Source organism: Rhinopithecus roxellana, chromosome 21 (assembly GCF_007565055.1).
Source record: "Rhinopithecus roxellana isolate Shanxi Qingling chromosome 21, ASM756505v1, whole genome shotgun sequence".
Taxonomy (NCBI): Eukaryota; Metazoa; Chordata; class Mammalia; order Primates; family Cercopithecidae; genus Rhinopithecus; species Rhinopithecus roxellana.
Genome location: NC_044569.1, coordinates 42,181,188 through 42,201,844, shown reverse-complemented (window position 1 = coordinate 42,201,844; position 20,657 = coordinate 42,181,188). Strand labels below are relative to the sequence as shown.

The 20,657-nt window shown below is 40.9% G+C and overlaps 1 protein-coding gene across 4 annotated transcripts in view; it reads left to right on the top strand.

Annotated features, from left to right (window-relative positions):
• Positions 1-20,657, top strand: part of LPIN2 (lipin 2) — a 95,038-nt gene that overhangs the window by 65,492 nt on the left and 8,889 nt on the right. For all 4 annotated transcript variants that reach the window (XM_030925775.1, XM_010353190.2, XM_010353192.2 and 1 more), the window contains exons 5-13: positions 5,517-5,624; positions 6,631-6,754; positions 8,177-8,522; positions 11,786-11,885; positions 15,120-15,307; positions 17,434-17,527; positions 17,928-17,997; positions 18,784-18,873; positions 19,801-19,883. In XM_030925775.1, coding sequence (XP_030781635.1) covers positions 5,517-5,624; positions 6,631-6,754; positions 8,177-8,522; positions 11,786-11,885; positions 15,120-15,307; positions 17,434-17,527; positions 17,928-17,997; positions 18,784-18,873; positions 19,801-19,883 — 1,203 coding nt within the window. The remainder of the gene's footprint in view (positions 1-5,516; positions 5,625-6,630; positions 6,755-8,176; positions 8,523-11,785; positions 11,886-15,119; positions 15,308-17,433; positions 17,528-17,927; positions 17,998-18,783; positions 18,874-19,800; positions 19,884-20,657) is intronic.

The window sequence follows — 20,657 nt, the reverse complement described above, 5'->3', positions numbered from 1 at the left end:
ACAAAAATTATCTGGGTGTGGTGGCAGGCTAATTACTCGGGAGGCTGAGGCAGGAGAATCACTTGAACCTGGGAGGTAGAGGTTACAGTGACCCGATAATCCCACCACTGCCCTCCAGCCTGGGTGACAGAGAAAGACTCCATCTTTAAAAAAAAAAAAAAAAAAAAAAAAAAAAAAAAAAAATATATATATATATATATATATATATATATATATATAAACAAACAATTCCTTTAAAAGTTTTGTCTTATGTATAGTAAAATGTGTAGGTGGGCAAGAAACATGTATTCTTTTGAGAAAAACTTGAAATGCTTGCACATCTTAAATTTTATTAGGATCAGCCTTGTAATGCTCCCAGAAGTGCTTCGTTCCTAAAAATATTTTTACCAACTAAAATTCTTCCAAAATCTACCAAAAAGAGCACCGAAGTAATGCTTTTGCCTTAAAATTTTGTTGACATATGTCCTTTGTTGGACATAATAGAGCAAAGTTGAGAATTCCTGAACAACCTATAGCTTGGGAAGTAAAAAAAAATTTCTAAAACATAGGCCAAGTTCCCTACTAAATTGTACAAGAATCGTTATTCCAAAGGAATTTGTAAATGAATGTTGTAAGCCAATGCATGGCAGAAATATTAGTACATACCTTGTTTTTCCAGATGGTGTGAAAGGCTGTATCCACTGTGTACTGATTTGGTTGACAGGTATGAATGGCTGCCAGCCTATCTCTAAGCCAGCACCTTGCTGGCTTGGTAAGCAGGCATGTCAAAACACATGTAAGCTAGGGCCTTGCAGTCATTTTCAGGTGGTTGGTGGTTTGCTTTTTCTTTAGGTTACCGTGGAATAGTAGATGCTGCCACCTGGAGGAACTCTTCCTGAAATTTCCTTAAAATAGAATCTGCTTAAATAATACAGTCAACAGAAATTAGGTCGTTAAAAAAAGAAAACAAAATGTAAACATCTGTGAAAATTCAGGTTGTATTCTGAAATGAACACTGAGCTAAAAGGTAGACAGACTGGGCCCATTATAGATTGTAGAATAGTAAGTAGCCTCTTCATCACTCAGGGCGTTGGTTTCTTTTTTTTTGAGACGGAGTCTTGCTCTGTCGCCCAGGCTGGAGTGCAGTGGCCGGATCTCAGCTCACTGCAAGCTCCGCCTCCTGGGTTTACGCCATTCTCCTGCCTCAGCCTCCCAAGTAGCTGGGACTACAGGCGCCAGCCACCTCGCCCGGCTAGCTTTTTTTGTATTTTTCAGTAGAGACGGGGTTTCACAGTGTTAGCCAGGATGGTCTCAAACTCCTGACCTCATGATCTTCCCATCTCGGCCTCCCAAAGTGCTGGGATTACAGGCTTGAGCCACCGCGCCCGGCCAGGGCGTTGGTTTCTTAATCTATAAAGTGAGAGGATGGAAGAGGCCTTTACAAGGCCCCTGTCAGCTCAGCACCTAGACTCTAACATTATTTGAGGGAAGCTATTTATGGTCATTAACAGCATATGAAACAACGTGTTCAAAATCTAAGAGAAAAAGAATAGGAAGTCAGTTGCTTTTGCAGTTGTGAGGACTAGGAATTCTGTGGCGTTGCGGAATTTGCAGCTTTCCTATAGCATATTCTCCTCAGCCCCTACCATTTAGAAAAGAAATTATTTTTCCAGAGAAGATAAATGCACAAAATAGGTTTCTCTTTTGTTTTGACAAATGGCATTTTGTTTAAACTCTTTACTTTTCAAGAATTTTGTTGATAATAGAATTAAGGTTAATTGAGGCTCTTGAAGGAGGCAGATGGAAGAGGGAATCATTTTTAAAGCAGATTGCTATAGCACAGCTGGAAGAAACTCATTTCTGGAAATTGGAGAGCTTTAAACTATACAGAGCTTTGTTTAAACTGTATCTAGTAAGTCTCCCTCCCCTCCTAAAGATGGGCGTTAGGCTTAAATATAACAGAAGCCTTGTTTGTCCTTGTAGAGGATGGACGGATGTCTGTGTTTGTGAGAGAGATTAAAAACATTGCACCTAGGCATACGTAGCCTTTTGGAGGGAAGAGACTCTGCATATTGGATGGTGTTCTAGCATAATCTTGAGTGCAAATATATGAAACATGGCCACTGATGGAAATATTTCAAATACCAAGCAATAGCAAAAATGGAGGCTCAATATCAAACCATCAGAAAGGAGTCTCAACTTTTAATCCACTAAAGCAGACTTACTTAAAAAGTGATATCTGGGAGCTAAATCCAGGGAGCCTAAGACTTTTCATAGATAGCACCTACTGCTCTGATGATCTACATACTTCATCTGCTGATCGGTAACTGACTTCTAGAGAACCCTCCATGTTCTTCTGGGGTGAGTGTAGATACTCGGGGTGACATGGATCTTACAGATGCTCCCTGCCTTTTCTCTCCTTTGATTCTGACACAGAACACAGAGAGAAGTATCGCAGGGCTCCATTTGTTTTATGGGAAATGCTCTATATCCAAATGCCAACTGAGATCATTAGCCATGCTGAAATTCATTGACTAGTACTGTGCTAAGGTTACTGCTAGATGTTGTTAACAGAGTTAGTGATCTTTGGTTATGGTGGTTAGCAACCCCATTTATCTATTACATACTACCAGTGAAATAGTTTAAAATTCATGTTGCACCTAAAATTGATCCCACATAAATAATTCAGGCTATTTATTTTAGCATTCAATTGATTTTTTTTCTCACTTTAAAAAAACTGAGATATAATTTACACACAGCAGTATTCACAGACCATAAGTGTGCAGTTCAGTGCATTTTGGCAGTCATATACATCCATGTAATCTCCGTCAGCTTTTGAATTGGAAAAATGTTAGGCTTAGAAAATGATGCAGAATTTGAAAGATGTGATGTTGTAGCACGTCTGTGAGGGCTGGAGTGCCATGTTCACACTGGCTGTGAACCTCAGCCTCCGAGCCCCCAGCCCTGACAGAAAGTCACCGTTTACTTCTTTTGCTCAGTTCTGATGTATTAGCACTCCTGTGTTTTACAAACAGAATCAGTCTTGCGCTGTTGTCTTCACGTTCTACTATGTGCGCTCCACTGTAGCCTCATGCCACATGCCTAATTTGTTACTCTGTCATGGTTTGCCTTGCAGGTCCCTGTTCTAAGGGATACCTGCCGTTTTGAAAGTTCCTTACAGGTTTCTAGAATTCCTATTTTAATAAAGGAATCTTAGGACTGAAAGGGATCTCCACATAAATCTTTTCTGTCACTGTAGTGGGCCTAGACTAATGGGCTGAATTTTTGTCAGGATATGACCAAAAAAGGCCATCTCTTGTCTTCCTGGGGCTGTGAATTCCGGTGGTACCTGATCGCTGTTTCAGTATTTTACTAAATCCTGTTTGCTTTGCTGAATTCTTCTTGGTTTACCTTTTATACTGCAGTGAAACATGATCCAATAAGTTAAATATTTGTAATATAAAAATTTCAGTTAGAAGTTTGTGTGACTTTTGCGTGGTTCTTTTCAGACCACTTTCACATCTGGATAGTGATGGCTCAAGCTGATGTGTCCTTTCAGAGTGGGCAAATAAGGACCATTCACCATTCACAAACCTGATTTTCCCTTTCTCAAGGGAAAATTTGCCTTTTGATATCCCTTTATTGAAAAATAGAGTACTTTTTCCTAGATATCTTTCTCAGGCATATGTTCTCTCCCCTTGAATGAGTGATATGCCGGAGTAAGGCCCTAGAGAAGATCAGAGTTAGGAAAACCTTAAATTAAAAGATTAAGCTATGTGGAAAAACTATTAACATGTCACAGTTAGTGGTAAATAAGAGTATGTTAAATTAGGATATAAAGGAAGAGCTTGTAATCCCAGCACTTTGGGAGGCCAAGACGGGCGGATCATGAGGTCAGGAGATTGAGACCATCCTGGCTAACATAGTGAAACCCCGTCTCTACTAAAACATAGAAAAAATTAGCCGGGCATGGTGGCGGGCGCCTGTAGTTCCAGCTACTGGGGAGGCTGAGGCAGGAGAATGGCGTGAACCTGGGAGGCGGAGCTTGCAGTGAGCCGAGATCGCGCCACTGCACTCCAGCCTGGATGACAGAGCGAGACTCCGTCTCAGAAAAAAAAAAAAAAAAAAAAAAAAAGATATAAAGGAAGAAAAGTAATGTTAAAAAAATAACCTGGTTTTCTATCCCTGTTTTTAGTCCAGCAAACTAAGTGATGTGGATATTCTCATTTACATTTATTTTCTGTCCTATTAGAACATTGAATTGTCTATAAGAAGCCTTTAAACTCGTATAATATGGCACTTTATGCTTTGCAAAGTTTTGTTTGTTTTTGAGATGGAGTCTCTCTGTCACCCAGGCTGGAGTGCAGTGGCGTGATCTCTGCTCACTGCAACTTCCGCCTTCTGGGTTCAAGCAATTCTCTGCTTTAGCCTCCCAAGTAGCTGGGATTACAGGTGCCCACTACCATACCTGGCTAATTTTTGTATTTTTAGTAGAGACACGGTTTCACCATCTTGGCCAGGCTGGTCTTGAACCCCTGACCTCGTGGGCCACCTGCCTTGGCCTCCCGAAGTGCTGTGATGAGCCATTGTGCCTAGCCAGAGTTTTTCTTTGTGCTTTCCTTTTTACTTTTCAGAGATTTCAACACGCTACACCACGTAACTCTCACATTGACTCTGAAGTAGACAGGACAAATGATAAATTTCCAACTAAAGATGAAAATGGGGGCCCACAGTGCTTCTGAGGGATGTTTTCAAGGTTATATGGCAAGGTAGTTATAGTAACTCTGCAAATTTAAGAAACCAACAGGTAAATTGATTAAAACCTTATTAGCATTAGTGCAACCCCCTACCCAAGGTCCTTTTATGCATCTTAAAAGCATTTGTCATTTTTGTATCATCTTCTTCACATCTTCACATCTTGTAGATTCCAAGTAAAGGAAACCTTCTCAGATAATCCTTGGGCCAAACAAAGAAGAAAGTTAGTCCTGAGATTTTAAGAGTTTAGGGTATTTTTTAAATTTTGAGCCATAGATCTTGTTTGTCTTTAGCTAATATTCATACATTTTCAAATGCTTTCAGTCAAAAGGGGAAAGCAGTGGAAAGAATAAGGGCTTACTTGTTTTGAATCCAACTACTTCCTAGCTTTTTGACTTTGAGCAAGTGACTAAATTTCTCTGGATCCTTGATTACTTAATATCTACAATGAAATATTACCTCATTTTGTAAGGATTGAATGAAATAGTCATAAAGCCTTAGTTTTCTTTTAGCCTTTGAATCACCCTTAAGGGATGGAAAAAAGAAATCACATTTCTCTTTTTTTCTCCCTCTATTTATTCCACATGTGAATAGTGATTGTGGTGTTTTATAGTGGGTGGCAGTGTTGTATCCCCCCTTCTCCTTCATATATTTTAAAGAGAGTTAGTCATCATTTATCCCTCTTCATTTTTATTGTTTGTAGTATCAGTAGGTTTGGGGGATCTTTTAAAGCTGACAAGAATGTCATCGTTCCTGCCTCTCTTTGGTTTCTCCTTTCATAGAGGATCTTCAAATGCTTCCTTGAAAGAAGAAGAATGTAAAGAGCCTTTGCTTTTCCATTCTGGGGATCATTACCCCTTATCCGATGGAGATTGGTCCCCTTTAGAGACGTAAGTATCTTTGAAATTTCTTGGTTTCTTGAAAGAGGAAGGAGGATGTATTAATTAGCTTTTCTGTTAATCTATAGTAATGATATTTCCCGTTTCTCTCACACAGCCGAGGAACTGAATGTTTACTTTTAACATAAATATGAATCTTTTCTCTCAATGATTATTTTATTTCTAAATTTGATCTGACTTACTCTAACAGTGTTGGCCAGTTGTAGATCTGTATAATCAGCATGGAATTTAGCCATCTACAGTTATTTTATTTTTTTTCTTTTTCTTTTTCTTTTTAGTAGAGACAAGGTCTCGCTCTGTTGCCCAGGCTGGAGTGTAGTGGCACACTCATGGTTCACTGCAGCCTTAAACCCCTGGGCTCCCGTGATCCTCCCGCCTCAGCCTCCTGAGTAACTGGGACTACAGGCATGCACCACTGTGCTCAGCTAAGTTTTAAATTTTTTGTAGAGACAGAGCCTCGCTAGTTTGCCCAGGCTATTCTTGAACTCCTGGCCTCAGGTGATCCTCTCATCTTGGCCTTCCAAAGCACTGGGATTACAGACATGAGACATTGTGCCCACTCATCTACCATTCTTAAAAATTCTCATCTTTTAGTGTCAACTGTTGGCTGTAACTGAATAATATAGTGAAAAAAAAGTATAGCCATAACTGTTTATTCTGCAATCAAATCCTCGGGTGTTATGTTAATTTGCCTGCTCTTCCTTAGCCTACAAAATTGTCTTCTTTCTCATTGACTTCTTGTGAAAAGCAAATTAGATTATGAATATACAGTGTTTACAAAGGACCTGGTAAGTCCTCTTAAATGCTAGTTGGTGTCATTTTTAGTATTATTAAAGAACTCAAGTGGAAGAAATAATTGATCTTCCCTTCCATGGAGTTTTTGTATTTGCAGGATAAAGTCGATATATTCAAATTTGTTTCTTTTCATCTGTCAGGCTCAGCAAGACTGAAGGTTTCCCGACTTTCAAGTCATCATGTGTCTTTGTTCTGTTTACAGCACCTATCCCCAGACAGTGTGTCCTAAGAGTGATTCAGAGCTGGAGGTGAAACCTGCTGAGAGCCTGCTCAGATCAGAGTCTCACATGGAGTGGACATGGGGCGGATTCCCAGAGTCCACCAAGGTACTAGGGTTTACTTGCCTGTGGAAAGTGTCTGATTAAACAAGCGAAGAATCCCTCCACCCACAAGTAAAGGAGGCAGTTTCTGATGGAGCTCTCATGAATGTAAATAATAGTGCTCTCATGTCATAGAAGTAAATTCAAAGTTAACAGTTTTTGTAACATTTGGACTGTATATTTGCAACCGAAGGAATTCAGCAGTATTTTGTGTATATTTCTATTTACTGAATAATAATGATTGTCAATTATTATAAGGAAATTTTAAAAGGCACCTTAAACTAAAATTTTCACACTGCATTTTTATGTTTTATTTTTTTGGAGACAGGGTTCTTGCTCTGTCACCCAGGCTGGAGAGCAGCGGTGCAGCCAAAGCTCACTGCAGCCTCAACCTCCTGGGCTCAGGTGATTCTCCCACACCAGACTTTCAAGTAGTTGAGACTGCAGGTGTGTGCTACCACACCCAGTTAATTTTTTAGTTTTTATTTTTTGTAGAGACAAGGTCTCACTATAACAGCTTGGCCAGATCTCAAACTCCTGGGCTCAAGAGATCCTTCTGCCTTGGCCTCCCAGAGTGCTGGGATTACAGGTGTAAGCCGCCATCCCCAGCCAACACTGAAATTTTAAACAAGAAATTGTTAAACCTTTTTTTGTCAGCTCGTAATGAAAGAAGAAAGAACTGGGAAGATAAATTTCTTGAGAGAGAAAATGTTTAGATCTTCTGTTGAAGTTAGGTTTTTTAAATATACATTTTGCTTATATTTGTGATCGAATTTAGACTTGCCACTTTTATACTGCTTTAACAGAGCCTTGATGTGGTCCAAGGAGGGCTAAATTTTCATTTAGTTTTCTCCCCCAGAATGAGTATTTTCTACTTCTTAGTAACTGAAAATTGTCAGTTTCTTCAGTCTTCTCCAGTATAACTTTTCAGTAGAACATTTAATGTATACCTTTTTTTTTTTGAGATAGAGTCTCACTCTGTCACCTAGGCTGGAATGTAGTGGTGCCATCTCGGCTCACTGCAACCTCCATCTCCCGGGTTCAAGCAATTATCTTGCCTCAGCCTCCTGAGTAGCTGAGATTACAGGCGCCTGCCACCATGCCTGGCTAATTTTTGTATTTTAGTAGATTTCATCCTGTTGGCCATGCTAGTCTCGAACTCCTGACCTCAAGTGATCTGCCCTCCTTGGCCTCCCAAAGTGCTGGGATTTTAGACATGAGCCACCGTGCCCAGCCAGAACATTTATAAGTATCACGATATTGAGCAAAATGCAATTATTAGTTTTTCTCACTTTATTATGGAATTTTTACATGTACAAAGTAAGATATTTAATGAATGTGTTAAGTTAAAAATAGAATGAACACATTGGCAGATTATAACAAATACCCTGAAAATGGTTTAATTTTTAAACGATTTAACTTTTTTAGGTCAGCAAAAGAGAACGATCTGACTATCATCCTAGGACAGCTACAATTACACCATCAGAAAATACCCATTTTCGGGTAATTCCCAGTGAGGACAGCCTCATAAGTGAAGTTGAGAAGGATGCTTCCATGGAAGACACTGTCTGTACCATAGTGAAGCCCAGACCGAGAGCCCTGGGTACACAGATGAGCGACCCAACGTCTGTGGCAGAGCTTCTCGAACCTCCTCTTGAGAGTCCTCAGATTTCATCTATGTTAGATGCAGACCACCTTCCCAACCCAACCTTAGCGGAGGCGCCCTCAGAATCCAAACCGGCAGCTAAAGTAGACTCGCCGTCAAAGAAGAAAGGTAATCATTTGTTTAATTTGGCTCCAGGTACTCTCAAATTAGATGGTGAATTATTTCAGTGTTCCACATAACATGTGATGGGTGCCTCTGTATTTGTACTCACCAGTCAAAACCCATCGCACACTTTCTTTATTTTTCTTTTTCTTCTTTTTTTTTTCTTTTTAGGCTGGAGTTTCGCTCTTGTTGCCCAGGCTGGAGTGCAATTGCGTGATCTTGGCTCACTGCAACCTCTGCCTCCTGGGGTCAAGCAGTTCTCCTGCCTCAGCCTCCTGAGTAGCTGGAGTTACAGGCACACATCATCATCCCCAGCTGATTTTTTTGTATTTTTAGTAGATATGGTATTTCACCATGTTGGCCAGGCTGGTCTCGAACTCCTGACCTCAGGTGATCTGCCTGCCTCGGCCTCCCAAAGTGCTAGAATTACAGGTGTGAGTCACCATGCCCAGGCCCATCACTCACTTTCTTACAATTGCTTTCCATGGCGTCCCCCCTGGAAAGTCCAGTTGGAGCAGGGCCTGACTTTCACACTCCTGTCTCCTGACTGTTGCTACTCAGTGGGTTCTTGAGAAGCATTTACTGAGAAAATAAATAATGAGTTGTAATCAATTGATGAGTAAAATTAACCACTTTATTGATTAGGTATGTCAGTAAAGTGAAGTAGAATCTTAAAAAATTAGAATAGAGAAAAAATGTTTTCACTTGAAACATCTTCTTAGTTGAGGCTAAATTAGGTAGGTTTTTTAGCAGTAATATTGGATAAAAAATGCATACTAATTATGAGAATGTGCTCTCTTGTGCTGATTATTTCCCTTTAAAATAGGTAGAAGGCTAGGTGCAGTGGCTCACACTTGCACACTTGTAATCCCAGTACTTTGGAAGCTGAGGCAGACAGATCACTTGAGCTCAGGATTTCAAGATCAGCCTGGGCAACATAGTGAAACCCTGTCTCTATCAAACATGGAAAACTGAGCCTGGCGTAGTAGCGTTCGTGTGTGGTCCCGCCCAAGCTGAGGTGGGAAGATTGCTTGAGCCCTGGGGGCAGAGGTTGCAGTGAGCCAAGATCACGCCACTCCATTCCGGCCTGGGTGATAGAGTGAGACCCTGTCTCAAAAATAATAATAATAATAATAAATAAAAATTACCTTAAAAATTATTCTAATCACCTGAGCCCAGGGAGGTCAAGACTGCAGTGAGCTGTGGTTGCACCACTGCACTCTAAACCATGTGACAGAATGAGACTCTGTCTCAAAAAAAATAAAATAGGTGAAGAAAACATCCAACTCCTGGTTCAACAGTTCTTGCTCACTTTTGGAACACAAATTTAATCAATCAGAACTTCCTTACTATTTGAAAATAAAAAGCCAACCATCGCTACTTGGTACAGTAAGAGTCAGAACAGACATACTCAGAATCCTGGCCTTGGATCCTATTTTTAGGGAAGTGTGAAACCTTCTCTAAAATTACCCAACATCATATATAGCCAGCTACCTATTTCACTTAAAAAAAAATTCTAGCACCAAAGATTAGGTAATTATAAACCAACTTAATATATATTCACTACAGGTATGGACCTTCAAGGTCACTCAGAAATAATTTATCTAAAATGAAAGAATGTGACTGTCAAAGGTGTTCATGGTCAAATCCAACCATCTAGCTAATGGTGGCTTAGCTTGGCACCTGCTCTTCCACCAAAGGCCTGTAGCCATTTGTTCTGCTCTAAGAGATGTTAAGGAGGGAAATCCGGTTCTTTTAGGATAAATGCTTTGTTTTTGGAACTAATGACCCTTGTTCTTGAGCACACAGTGCAGGATCTGACTAGAGACAGGAACCCTGAGTGGTTTTTACTATTCTTTGGCCTCGTTCTTTTTGCCCTCTACTTTTTATTATACATTTTTGCCCTCCCTCTCTCCTTCTCAACCCCTCTCTCCCTACATCTCTCCATTCATCCACATACAGTGTTTTATTAATAAAACATTTGAAAACAAATTGCAGGCATGACATTTCATTCTTAGATATGCCAGGATTTACCTTCTAAGAATGTGAACATTCTCTGCATTGCCCCAGTACTATTGTCATCTTGAAGAATTCATGTTTACATTTCCCTAATTGTACCAAGAATATTTTTTTAGCTGGCCTGTTTCCCAAGCCAAAATCACATCAGGGTTCACATGTTGCATTTGATTTTTATGTTTCTTTTAATTGATCTTTTTTATTTTAGAACGCTCTCTCATATACCCATACACACCCTCATACCCACTCTACACCCGTGATGGTAACCTTTTAAAGAGCCCAGCCAGTGTCTTCCAGGCTCTCTCATGTCCTGGATTTGTCTGTTTTTTTGAAGGTGACATTCCTGTATTTTCTTAACTGGTAGTTGGCTCTAGAATGTGCTGCCCACTGGAAACGGAATATGAATCACATGTGTCATTTTGAATCATCTCACTGCCAATTTTCAGAAAGTAAAATAAGGTGAAATTAAGTTTAGTGATACATTTCATCTAAGCCAATAAATCCAAAATGTAATTTTACTGTGGAATCAATATAAAATTATTAATGAAGTATCTTAATTTTGTTTACTTCACTTTAGCAACAGTTTAAATGCTCAGTATACCCACATGTGGCTGGTGGTCACTAGAGTGGGCAGTACAGGTCTAGAGGCTTAGAGTTATTGTTTGAATTGCAGATTACTTTATTGCATATATTGGGTACTCATATTGTGTCTCGTGATGACCACTAATAGTAATGCTGAACGTGATTATTGTTTAAGATGTTACCTGCCGCATCTATCCATTGTGAAGTGTTTTTTGTCCTTTTGTAGTTAGAAGGTAACGCAGGGTGGATACTTGGGCACCATGTGAATATCCTGTGCTCAGACAACCTTCCCTTCATCGTTTTAGAGTAATGCCCTCGTTCCCAATGCAGGTCGTTGCCTTAAGTTTGGTCATGCTTGTTCTTACCTATAAATGTAAAAAAGACTTCACCATTAAAATATAAATTATTTAGGGGCTAGTATTACTCAATTAACAGCAAATGAGAAAATAAGTAAAATCAAAGTATGTGTATGAAGCACTGAACTTCTCTTCTATTGGCATGGATGGGTGAGAACCAACCTAAGTAAAAAGGGTGGTTGACACCTTTAAAATTAAAACCCTATTCAAATCCTGCTTGTCAGTCTTACTGTTTGCAAACCTGTGTGTGTTCTGCAAAGTTGTAAATGAAGAATAAATTCTTACCTCTGATTTTTTTTTTTTTTTTTTAAACAGGTGTTCACAAAAGAAGCCAGCACCAGGGACCTGATGATATTTACCTTGATGACTTAAAGGGTCTGGAACCTGAAGTTGCAGCTCTTTATTTCCCTAAAAGGTAGAGTAGTCGAGTAGTCCTTGTTTATTGAAGGACAGCTCTGAAATAGTTTCTAGAGTAAAACATTTTATCTCAGGAGAAAAGAACAAGTTGATGGTATCCTTTAGCTAAACGTGATGATGGCTTCAGGTTTTGGAAAATTTAGAAATAGTTCATGTGTTATTTCAATATAGTGACTTGAAATTAATAATTATGAAGACATTTTCAGTACAATGAGGAGAGAGATACTAGTTAAACCTACATAAGGGTATATGACTTCTGATTCGCTTTTCCTGTAGTGGTTAATACAAACTCAACATGCTTGGGGAAATTTTTTAGCATTTATTTTATTACGTGTTTTTAAAGAAACGCATCTTTATTTGAAAATGTTTTCCAAAGAATGCTTTCACTCCTTTGGAATCTGAGATCCTGAGCCTTTTCTGAGCCGGGTCTGAGTCTGGTGAGGTGCTGCCCCAGCCGCCCGTGCTCCCCACATGCCCTGCAGTCCCACAGCTGTCACCCAGCCTCCCTCACTGTCCTGCACCATTTTCCCTTTGAATTAATTCAAATAAGAGCCTCAAATATGATACACTTGGACTGCCTGCCCAAGTTCATTTCCACTCTTAGGAGAAATCTGTTAAACTGTTACTCTGTGATTACAAAAAAACAGCTTTTCTCCACGGAAAATGTGACTTGAATATACCGAGCCGTGACTTGAATATACTGAGCCATAGGCACACATAATTAAACACTTGTAATGAATTACTGAAAAGTATATTTTGTTTTTTATTTGGAATAGAAAGATGGGATTGACATAAGGCTATTTAAATTTTTTACAGGTATTTTGGGAAATAAAACTCCTTTCTAGCTCTGTCCTAAATTTATCTCAACATATCTACTTCATTTGAGGTAATAGTTGGATTTTTTGAAGGTGAAAAAACTGAAGCGGCTTTATTTTAACAGTAGGAAAGTTCAAATATAAGCTGTCATAGAATTACCACCTTTTCCCCACGTTTCCCAGGCCTTAATCGTTTATTTATATTGGTGTTCCTTAGGTATATGTCTTTTTTTTTTTTTTTTTTTTTTTTTTTTTTTTTTTTTTTTTTTTTTTTTTTGAGACGGAGTCTTGCTCTGTCGCCCAGGCTGGAGTGCAGTGGCCAGATCTCAGCTCACTGCAAGCTCTGCCTCCCGGGTTCACGCCATTCTCCTGCCTCAGCCTCCCGAGTAGCTGGGACCACAGGCGCCCGCCACCTCGCCCGGCTAATTTTTTGTATTTTTAGTAGAGACGGGGTTTCACCGTGTTAGCCAGGATGGTCTCGATCTCCTGACCTCGTGATCCGCCCGTCTCGGCCTCCCAAAGTGCTGGGATTACAGGCTTGAGCCACCGCGCCCGGCCAGGTATATGTCTTAGTTTCTCTTTTAAAAAGTGAGGAGAGTAACTAAGGTGATGATACCTTACTCCACGCTACTGTAATTTACCTGTTCACAGTCACTGTCCATGCACTAAGGAAGCTTCTTACCTCAACTACTTCTTGAAACATTTCATAAATATTTAAAGATAGTGAGTGAGACTCTTGTAATCCATACAAGCGTAGTCATGTCATGATCCTTACTATCTTCATTACCAAATTTACAATATTGGTAATTATCACTGAACTTTAGTATTCACTTTCGTATTCGGTGGCATCCTGAGTCCGATGGCATCCCCATGTTTGTAGATGTTGTTACTGGTTGGGGTAACACTAACTGCTGTAGAGGTGGAAGCCCTGATCTTGTTGGCCTACCGCGATGGAATTTTGTTTCTTGCCCCTGTGAGAACGTGCTGCGTTGGTGTTTCGGGGGAGGCCTTGCCCATAGGGATTCAGGAACACAGGCTCCTTTCACCTTGAGGCTCTCCCATCCCCATAGGGTCTCAGAGTCCAGAGTTCACGGGCAGCAGAGAAAGGAATGAGCATCGCATAGGAGAGGGCCCCTGGGGAGGGGCACCATGTATCCCTTATTCACGGCTTGGTCATGTGCTCACGTGGCCACACCTGACTGCAGGCGGGCCTTGCTGTGTGCCCCAGAGAAAGAGGACACAGGTGAGGTGAACACAGAAGGGTTGGCCTTGCCCCTTACCCCCAGTATAACAACAGTTCTGATTTTCTGTGTCCAGTGAGAACATTCTGTCAGTCCAATTAATCTCAATTTTGTGCGTATGAGTGTGCATTGCTATTAAGAGAAAAAAATATCCAAAAACCTGAATTTTTTTGTTGATTCAAATGCGAAACAGCTTTTGAAGCTGTTTAGTTACAACATATCTGTAGTCTGCTGCCACCTACTGCTCGAAGATGAGATTTGTTGGAAAGAGCGAGTAAACCGCTGGGTCATTGTTTTTTTAAATCAACATGAAAAATACCGGCTTTTTGAATAAAATAAGTGAATTTGAAAATTTTCAATATCTCAAATGTGACATGAAATACCTATTGAAAGGGTGTAGAGTAGTAAGTGTTGGTGACCATGAGACTTAAGGTGCTGTGCCGTTCGTGATTGTTCCCTCTCATATTTGCACTTCATTGCATAAGGTTTCCCTTGATCACCTTCTGAAACCTGGCTTCTGTGCCTTATCTTGAAACATGAAAATATTCAGGAACCTCATCTTTAGCTCCTGGAAGGACAGTTACATCCAGTTTATTTCTCACTGCGTTTCTTTTTCTGGGTGGGTCTTGCCCCTGGAGAATTTGCTCGTTGAATTTCCCCTTCCTTCTTTGTGAGGTGACAGGCGAACTTAGGAAAGCCTTGGTTTTTAAAGAATATAACCTTGGACTACAGTAATTTTCTACAGGATGTGTAAAGTGCCACAGCTTTTTCTAGGACGTTAGGATCAAAGGTTTCCAAGCATCAGATTTTCTTAATTACCCTGTCATTTTCATCATGGAAATGTAAATAAATACTTATAACTGTTTTACTCCTTTAATTAAAAATCAGAAAGGCCATAGTTGAAATGTTTGCATTATTGTGAATGATTGTAGTGATTTTGTGACATATTTACTATATTCACAGTTGCTTTCTCACTGTTACTATATTAGGTTATCTTTAATGTCATTATGATACAATTCTAAACCCTACCCAAGAAAAGTTATGCCTGATTACAGGTCCGTCTGTTCTTTTTAGGGGATGTGTTATTTGGTTTGCGCCCCCAGAGAACCATGCAGTAAACCAGGAATTCAAGGAGTTGTAATAAAGCAGATCTTTTTCCCCATCCCCTGCCCACAGTGAATCGGAGCCCGGCTCCAGGCAGTGGCCTGAGTCTGACACACTCTCCGGCTCCCAGTCCCCCCAGTCTGTGGGAAGCGCAGCTGCAGATAGCGGCACTGAGTGCCTCTCAGATTCTGCCATGGACTTGCCTGACGTTACCCTCTCCCTTTGCGGGGGCCTCAGTGAAAACGGAGAAATTTCAAAAGGTACGTGGGGTGTTCGTGCCCCGTCTTCATTTCAGAGAGCAGTCTGGTCATCACTTGGTTAAAACTTGCCATGTAAGCAATATCCTGCCATTTCAGGATATATAAATTCTTTAGTGATTTTGTGCAGGTAACAGGTATATTCTGTAATGTCAGACCCTTACACCCTCATTTAAGGTCTTAACTGACACCTGTTTATGGGGTGGCTTTGAGGTAGTGTGCCCTTAAAGGCTCTAATTTCAAATTAAGAGATTGGGGGTTAACAGGCCGCCCTGTTTTCTGAGCCGTCAGGGTGGCATCATCACACTGCACCAGTTTTCCCATCTGTAAAGTTACTGAAACATTTGTGGGAGTGGGGCCCAGCTGACCTTCTGGAAAGCACTGGGCCTTAGACGTGAATATAGGGTCCTGAAGTTGTAGAAAATTGATTGTCCACTGAGTAAAGGGTCTTTCTGGCAGAAATTAGGAGGTTTACTTCCTGTGTAAGGCTGGAGAGTTGGCCCACGAGAGTAAAGCTTGCTCAGAAGTCGGGAGGGAGTTTAGCAGAGATGTCAGGACGCGTTTAGGCTGGGCTGAGTGCCGTGTGCATCTGTCCTCAATTCATGAGCATTTTTTTTTTTTAACCTTCCTTTTTGAACTGAACTCTTCTTAGTATTTCTCAGTTTGGCCTGTGGCCCCTGTTTGATTTTCCTCTAAGGAAATATTTTCTTTCCATGACTAGTGTCATCTTTTGTCTTCCCTTTCCCTTAGAGAAACTGAAGGCATGATGTGGCAGACCGTATGGCCACAGGCTCAGGACCATGTGTTCCTGAAGTCTTTCCTTTCCAGGGTCACAGGAAAGCTCATTATGTGTCTTCTCTGTCTCTTCATTGTTTGTTTGCTTTATATTTTGCAAGAAATTTAAAGTGTGATATGGCCTGTGGTTCGTTCTAGGGACAAAGTTAAATAGGTCACATTCTTTTTGTAATCCTCCTAAATGTTCAGTTTAAAAAATTATATGTGAGGGAATGAGAAATACAAAATATGTAAAATATAAAAGTTTACACCTTTGTTTTAAATAGTGGTGACTTAGTCTGGTAGAGTTTATTGGAAGAGGCAGAAATGGCAAGTAAAGGTAAATAATACACACATTACCTGGAGAAACAATCCAAGTGAGCAGTTTCTCTGTTAGCCTAGATCTAAGAGAATACAGGTTTAGGAACAGGGTACAAAGATTCATGGGAAGCCCTCATTCACTCTGTAAGAACTCTGGATTTATTTCACAGACCTTGAGCCAAATTCTAGGGTTTGTTTGTTTATTTGTTTTTAATTCTCCAAGCAATTCTAAGATATGTGTTTTGTTGTTGTTGTTGTTTTTATTATTTAAGACAGAGCCTTGCTCTGTCACCCAGGCTGGAGTGCAGTGGCACCATCTCAGCTCACTGCAACCTCCATCTCCCGGGTTCAAGCGATTGTCATGCCTGCCTCAGCCTCCCAAGTAGCTGGAATTACAGGTTTGCGCCACTACACCTGGCTAATTTTTGTATTTTTAGTAGAGATGGGGTTTCACCATATTGGCCAGGCTAGTCCCTAACTCCTGACCTCAAGTGATTGGCCTGCGTTGGCCTCCCAAAGTGTTGGAATTACAGGCATGAGCCACTGAGCCTGGCCCAAACAATTTTAAGATATGTTTTGATATAGTGTAGCTTGCTAAAGCTGTAAGACCCCCTATGAATATTCCCCAGTTATGCCGTTGCCTGCCAGTAAAGTTTCTTCCTCTGAGAATAGAACTTAGAGTTTTCGCGCACGCGCGCGTGTGTGTGTGTGTGTGTCCGTCTGTCTGTGTTTGTCTTCTGTCCCTCTCTAGCCACATCTGTATGTATTTTTTTGAAAGTCTGGCGTGTCCCATTTTACTAGTTTGTTTGTTTTCACTGGGAGACAGTGGAAAAGGAGAATAGAAAAAGAAGTGTTCTTTCTTGTCCTGGGGGAAAAAAGCATCTGACATTTTGCTTTTGATGAATATTCAAAAATTAGTTTTTTTAGAAAGATGATTTTAGCCTGCAATTTCTGCAATGCACAGAATCTTATAATAATCTCATATAGGGATTTATGTAATCTCTAACCAAATTGATTATTATTTTACATTGCAGAAAAATTCATGGAGCATATCATTACTTACCACGAATTTGCAGAAAACCCTGGACTTATAGACAATCCTAACCTTGTAATAAGGATATATAATCGGTAAATACTCCAGCTTTTATAATTGTTTACTACTCTTGCCATTTTTTTACAAGCGCCATTTTTAACTGTTACTTATCAAAGTTTTCCTTCTTATAAGACTTGTCATCTCATATAAATTAGCCACTGGGCAATGACTTTGAAGTGAAAGTAAAGCTTCAATTTTGTTTTTAAATGAAGCATTGAAATGTTACTCTGATAGATTTTATGGCTTTTCTGTTCAGAGAAGTTGTGCTTGAAGCAAAGGTTATTCATGTGACAAAAAATTAGCTGATCATCTTTATTGAAAAGAATGAGCAATTTTATATGTCACTTCTCTCCTCTCTCCCTTCCCCATTCCCTCCCCTTCTCTCTTGCTCACTTTCACTGTGTAATGGTTTTGCACAATTTTTGTTTCTCACAGTTACTATAACTGGGCTTTGGCAGCTCCCATGATCCTTAGCTTGCAAGTATTCCAGAAGAGCTTGCCTAAGGTGAGGCGATCCACCATCTGCTGCCTTTCCGAAAGCATCCACTGCGTCTAGTACTTACACAAATCCATATGTGCATATTTCTGAACTGGGTACTAGTCGAAGTTTTACTTGAGCTTAGTATTTAATATAAAAGATCAAAGTCATATGTACCCACTCAAAATATCTCATGCCCAAACTCTAGGAAATTAGCAGGGCTGCCACTTCTTTATTTCATTTTTATTAGATATAAATACTAGTTTCTGAAGGTCTGTAAAAGTTGAGAGATTTTACTAATCATAAGTTAAATATGGAATGAATGAAAAAAACGTTTTCTCCCATTAATATGGGAAGAAGCAGCAAGAAGAAGGTGATGTAGCCAAGAGAAGCTTGACATCAGTGTGGTTAGGGCGGATGGTGGCTAACATACCTGTTATATACAAGCTCACAATTGGTTTTTAATCTGTCCACCAAGAAGACATCATCAGCCTAGTTGGTCCTCTTAACTCATGAGGATCACATTTTCCAAAGATAAATTAGATTTGCCCACCTGTCAGCCCCTAATGTCCTACATAGCAGACCACGCGGTCTCATGCCACAGAGCTGTCACAAAGCTGTGCTGCCATGAAAGTAGGACAGGGTCTGTCTCTCAGAGGTGTTAGAAATGCTAGAGGAGTCTGGGAGGTGTGGAGAGAGCATCGCTCACGTTCTCACATTCCATAGTAAGGCCCCGTCCTTCAGGCTAACATAGAAGGTAGGTGCTGTGTGGCCGATAGATTGCCCAGACTAACCCAGCTTGGTTGTTTTCAGGCCACAGTTGAGTCCTGGGTCAAAGACAAGATGCCAAAGAAGTCTGGTCGCTGGTGGTTTTGGCGAAAGAGAGAAAGCATGACCAAACAGGTAACAGACCTAGAGGTCATCATTTCCATGGGCTAAAAGAATCTTTCATTTATTCAAAAAACCTTTTTGTCAGGTACAGGAATGTGGACTGTATAGTGCGATCTTACCATATAGCAGTTTCCATTTTTGAGCACTTACGACGTGCAGGTGCTGTCCCAAGTGCTTTGCATACATTACCTTGGTCCTTTACTGTAGCTCAGCACTAGAGATGTTGGAGTTGCCATTTCACAGGTAAGGAAACGTGGGTGCTTCACGAAGTCACGTAACTGGTGAGAGACGGAGCTGGGGCAAGACCTTGAGTCTGACTCCAGAGCCTGTGCTCTTTCTACTGCGCTGCATTACCTATCAGATAGGAGCAGAAGGTTATCGTCTCCCTGCACAGCTTCAGATACAAATAACCAGAATCTGTCCCACCAGGTCTCCATGGAAATTCATCCAGAGAACCATACTAAACAAGCAGCAGAGCAAGTTTTTTCCCCAACACCTTCTGAAAAAGAGGGTTCAGGGAGTTTTCACCTGTTTTTCAAATGTCAGAAGGGAAGTCATGCCTGAACCAAGTTCATGTCCACATCAGCATGGGGGCTGCCTTTCAGTCCCTTCTGAACATGCTGAGTTACTCCCAGGAGGAGAAGGAAGCTGGGGACCTAACAAGTGTGGGTCGCTTGTATTATGTTTTGTGACTTGAAATGGCGCCCTTAAAATGCTTTACTTCTGGGTCTGTAGGGACAGTGATTTGCGTAGAAGCACATGACTTCTGTCTTAGGTTTCTAATTCTTTGGCTCAGAGTAGAGAAAGTCTGGTTTTTGAGCATTTTTAAATTGTGGGTTCAGAAAGCAGTTGTGTTCTTTCCTAGAGAGGGCTGCTGATGCACTTGGCTTATCTGTAGGAAAAAAATTGCATGTTGCCATTATCATCTTGCTGTTACAGCTGCCAGAATCCAAGGAGGGAAAATCTGAGGCACCGCCAGCCAGTGACCTGCCATCCAGCTCCAAGGAGCCGGCCAGTGCCAGGTGGGTGCCCTGTCCTCTGCCCAGCTCATAGCACTCAGGCCCTCCTAGCAGGGCCATTACTTCTAAGTTGATTTTGGCAGCTTTTTTAGTTCTTGGGAACGTCTTCTACAGATATGACATGATGTGATATATTTGTGCCACTCAGCAGATGACAACTGCTTTTCTAAAAAACATCACCAGTTTAGAAAAATAAATACCCTACCTCCTTGTGGAGCCGTGGCATCAGTGTATGGGAACGGGTTATGAGGAATGTTGTAACCGTGTTGTCCCGGGTGCCCCTGCTCCCCTGCATCCCATCCAGAGCCAAAGGGAGACATAAAAAATAATCTGAAGGTTGGCTTGGGTGGATTTCGTTTCCTGGAAGAAATAGCATTCTTTGGACAGTTAGGGTGAGCAGCCCTGAGAGGAGTTGCTCGCGATATGCCCTGTTCCTGCTTCTGCCTGTCCACCTCCCCCAGGCCAGTGCGTGCTTGCTTCTCCCAGCCCTTGCCTATCTCATTTAGTGTCTAAGGCTGAGGTTTTATTTTCTTGCCCCTTACCAGCCCCCATCCTGTATCTTTTAAGGGGTGTCTAAAATTTTTCATAATAGTTGTTGATTTTTTTCTAGAGTCTCACTGTGTCACTCAGGCTGGGATGCAGTGGCGTAATCATAGCTCCTCAGGTCATGCAATCCTCCTGCCTCAGCCTCCTGAGCAGCTGGGACTACAGGTGTGGGACACGATGCCTGGCTAATTTTTAAATTTGTATTTTGTAGAGACAGGGTCTTGCTATGTT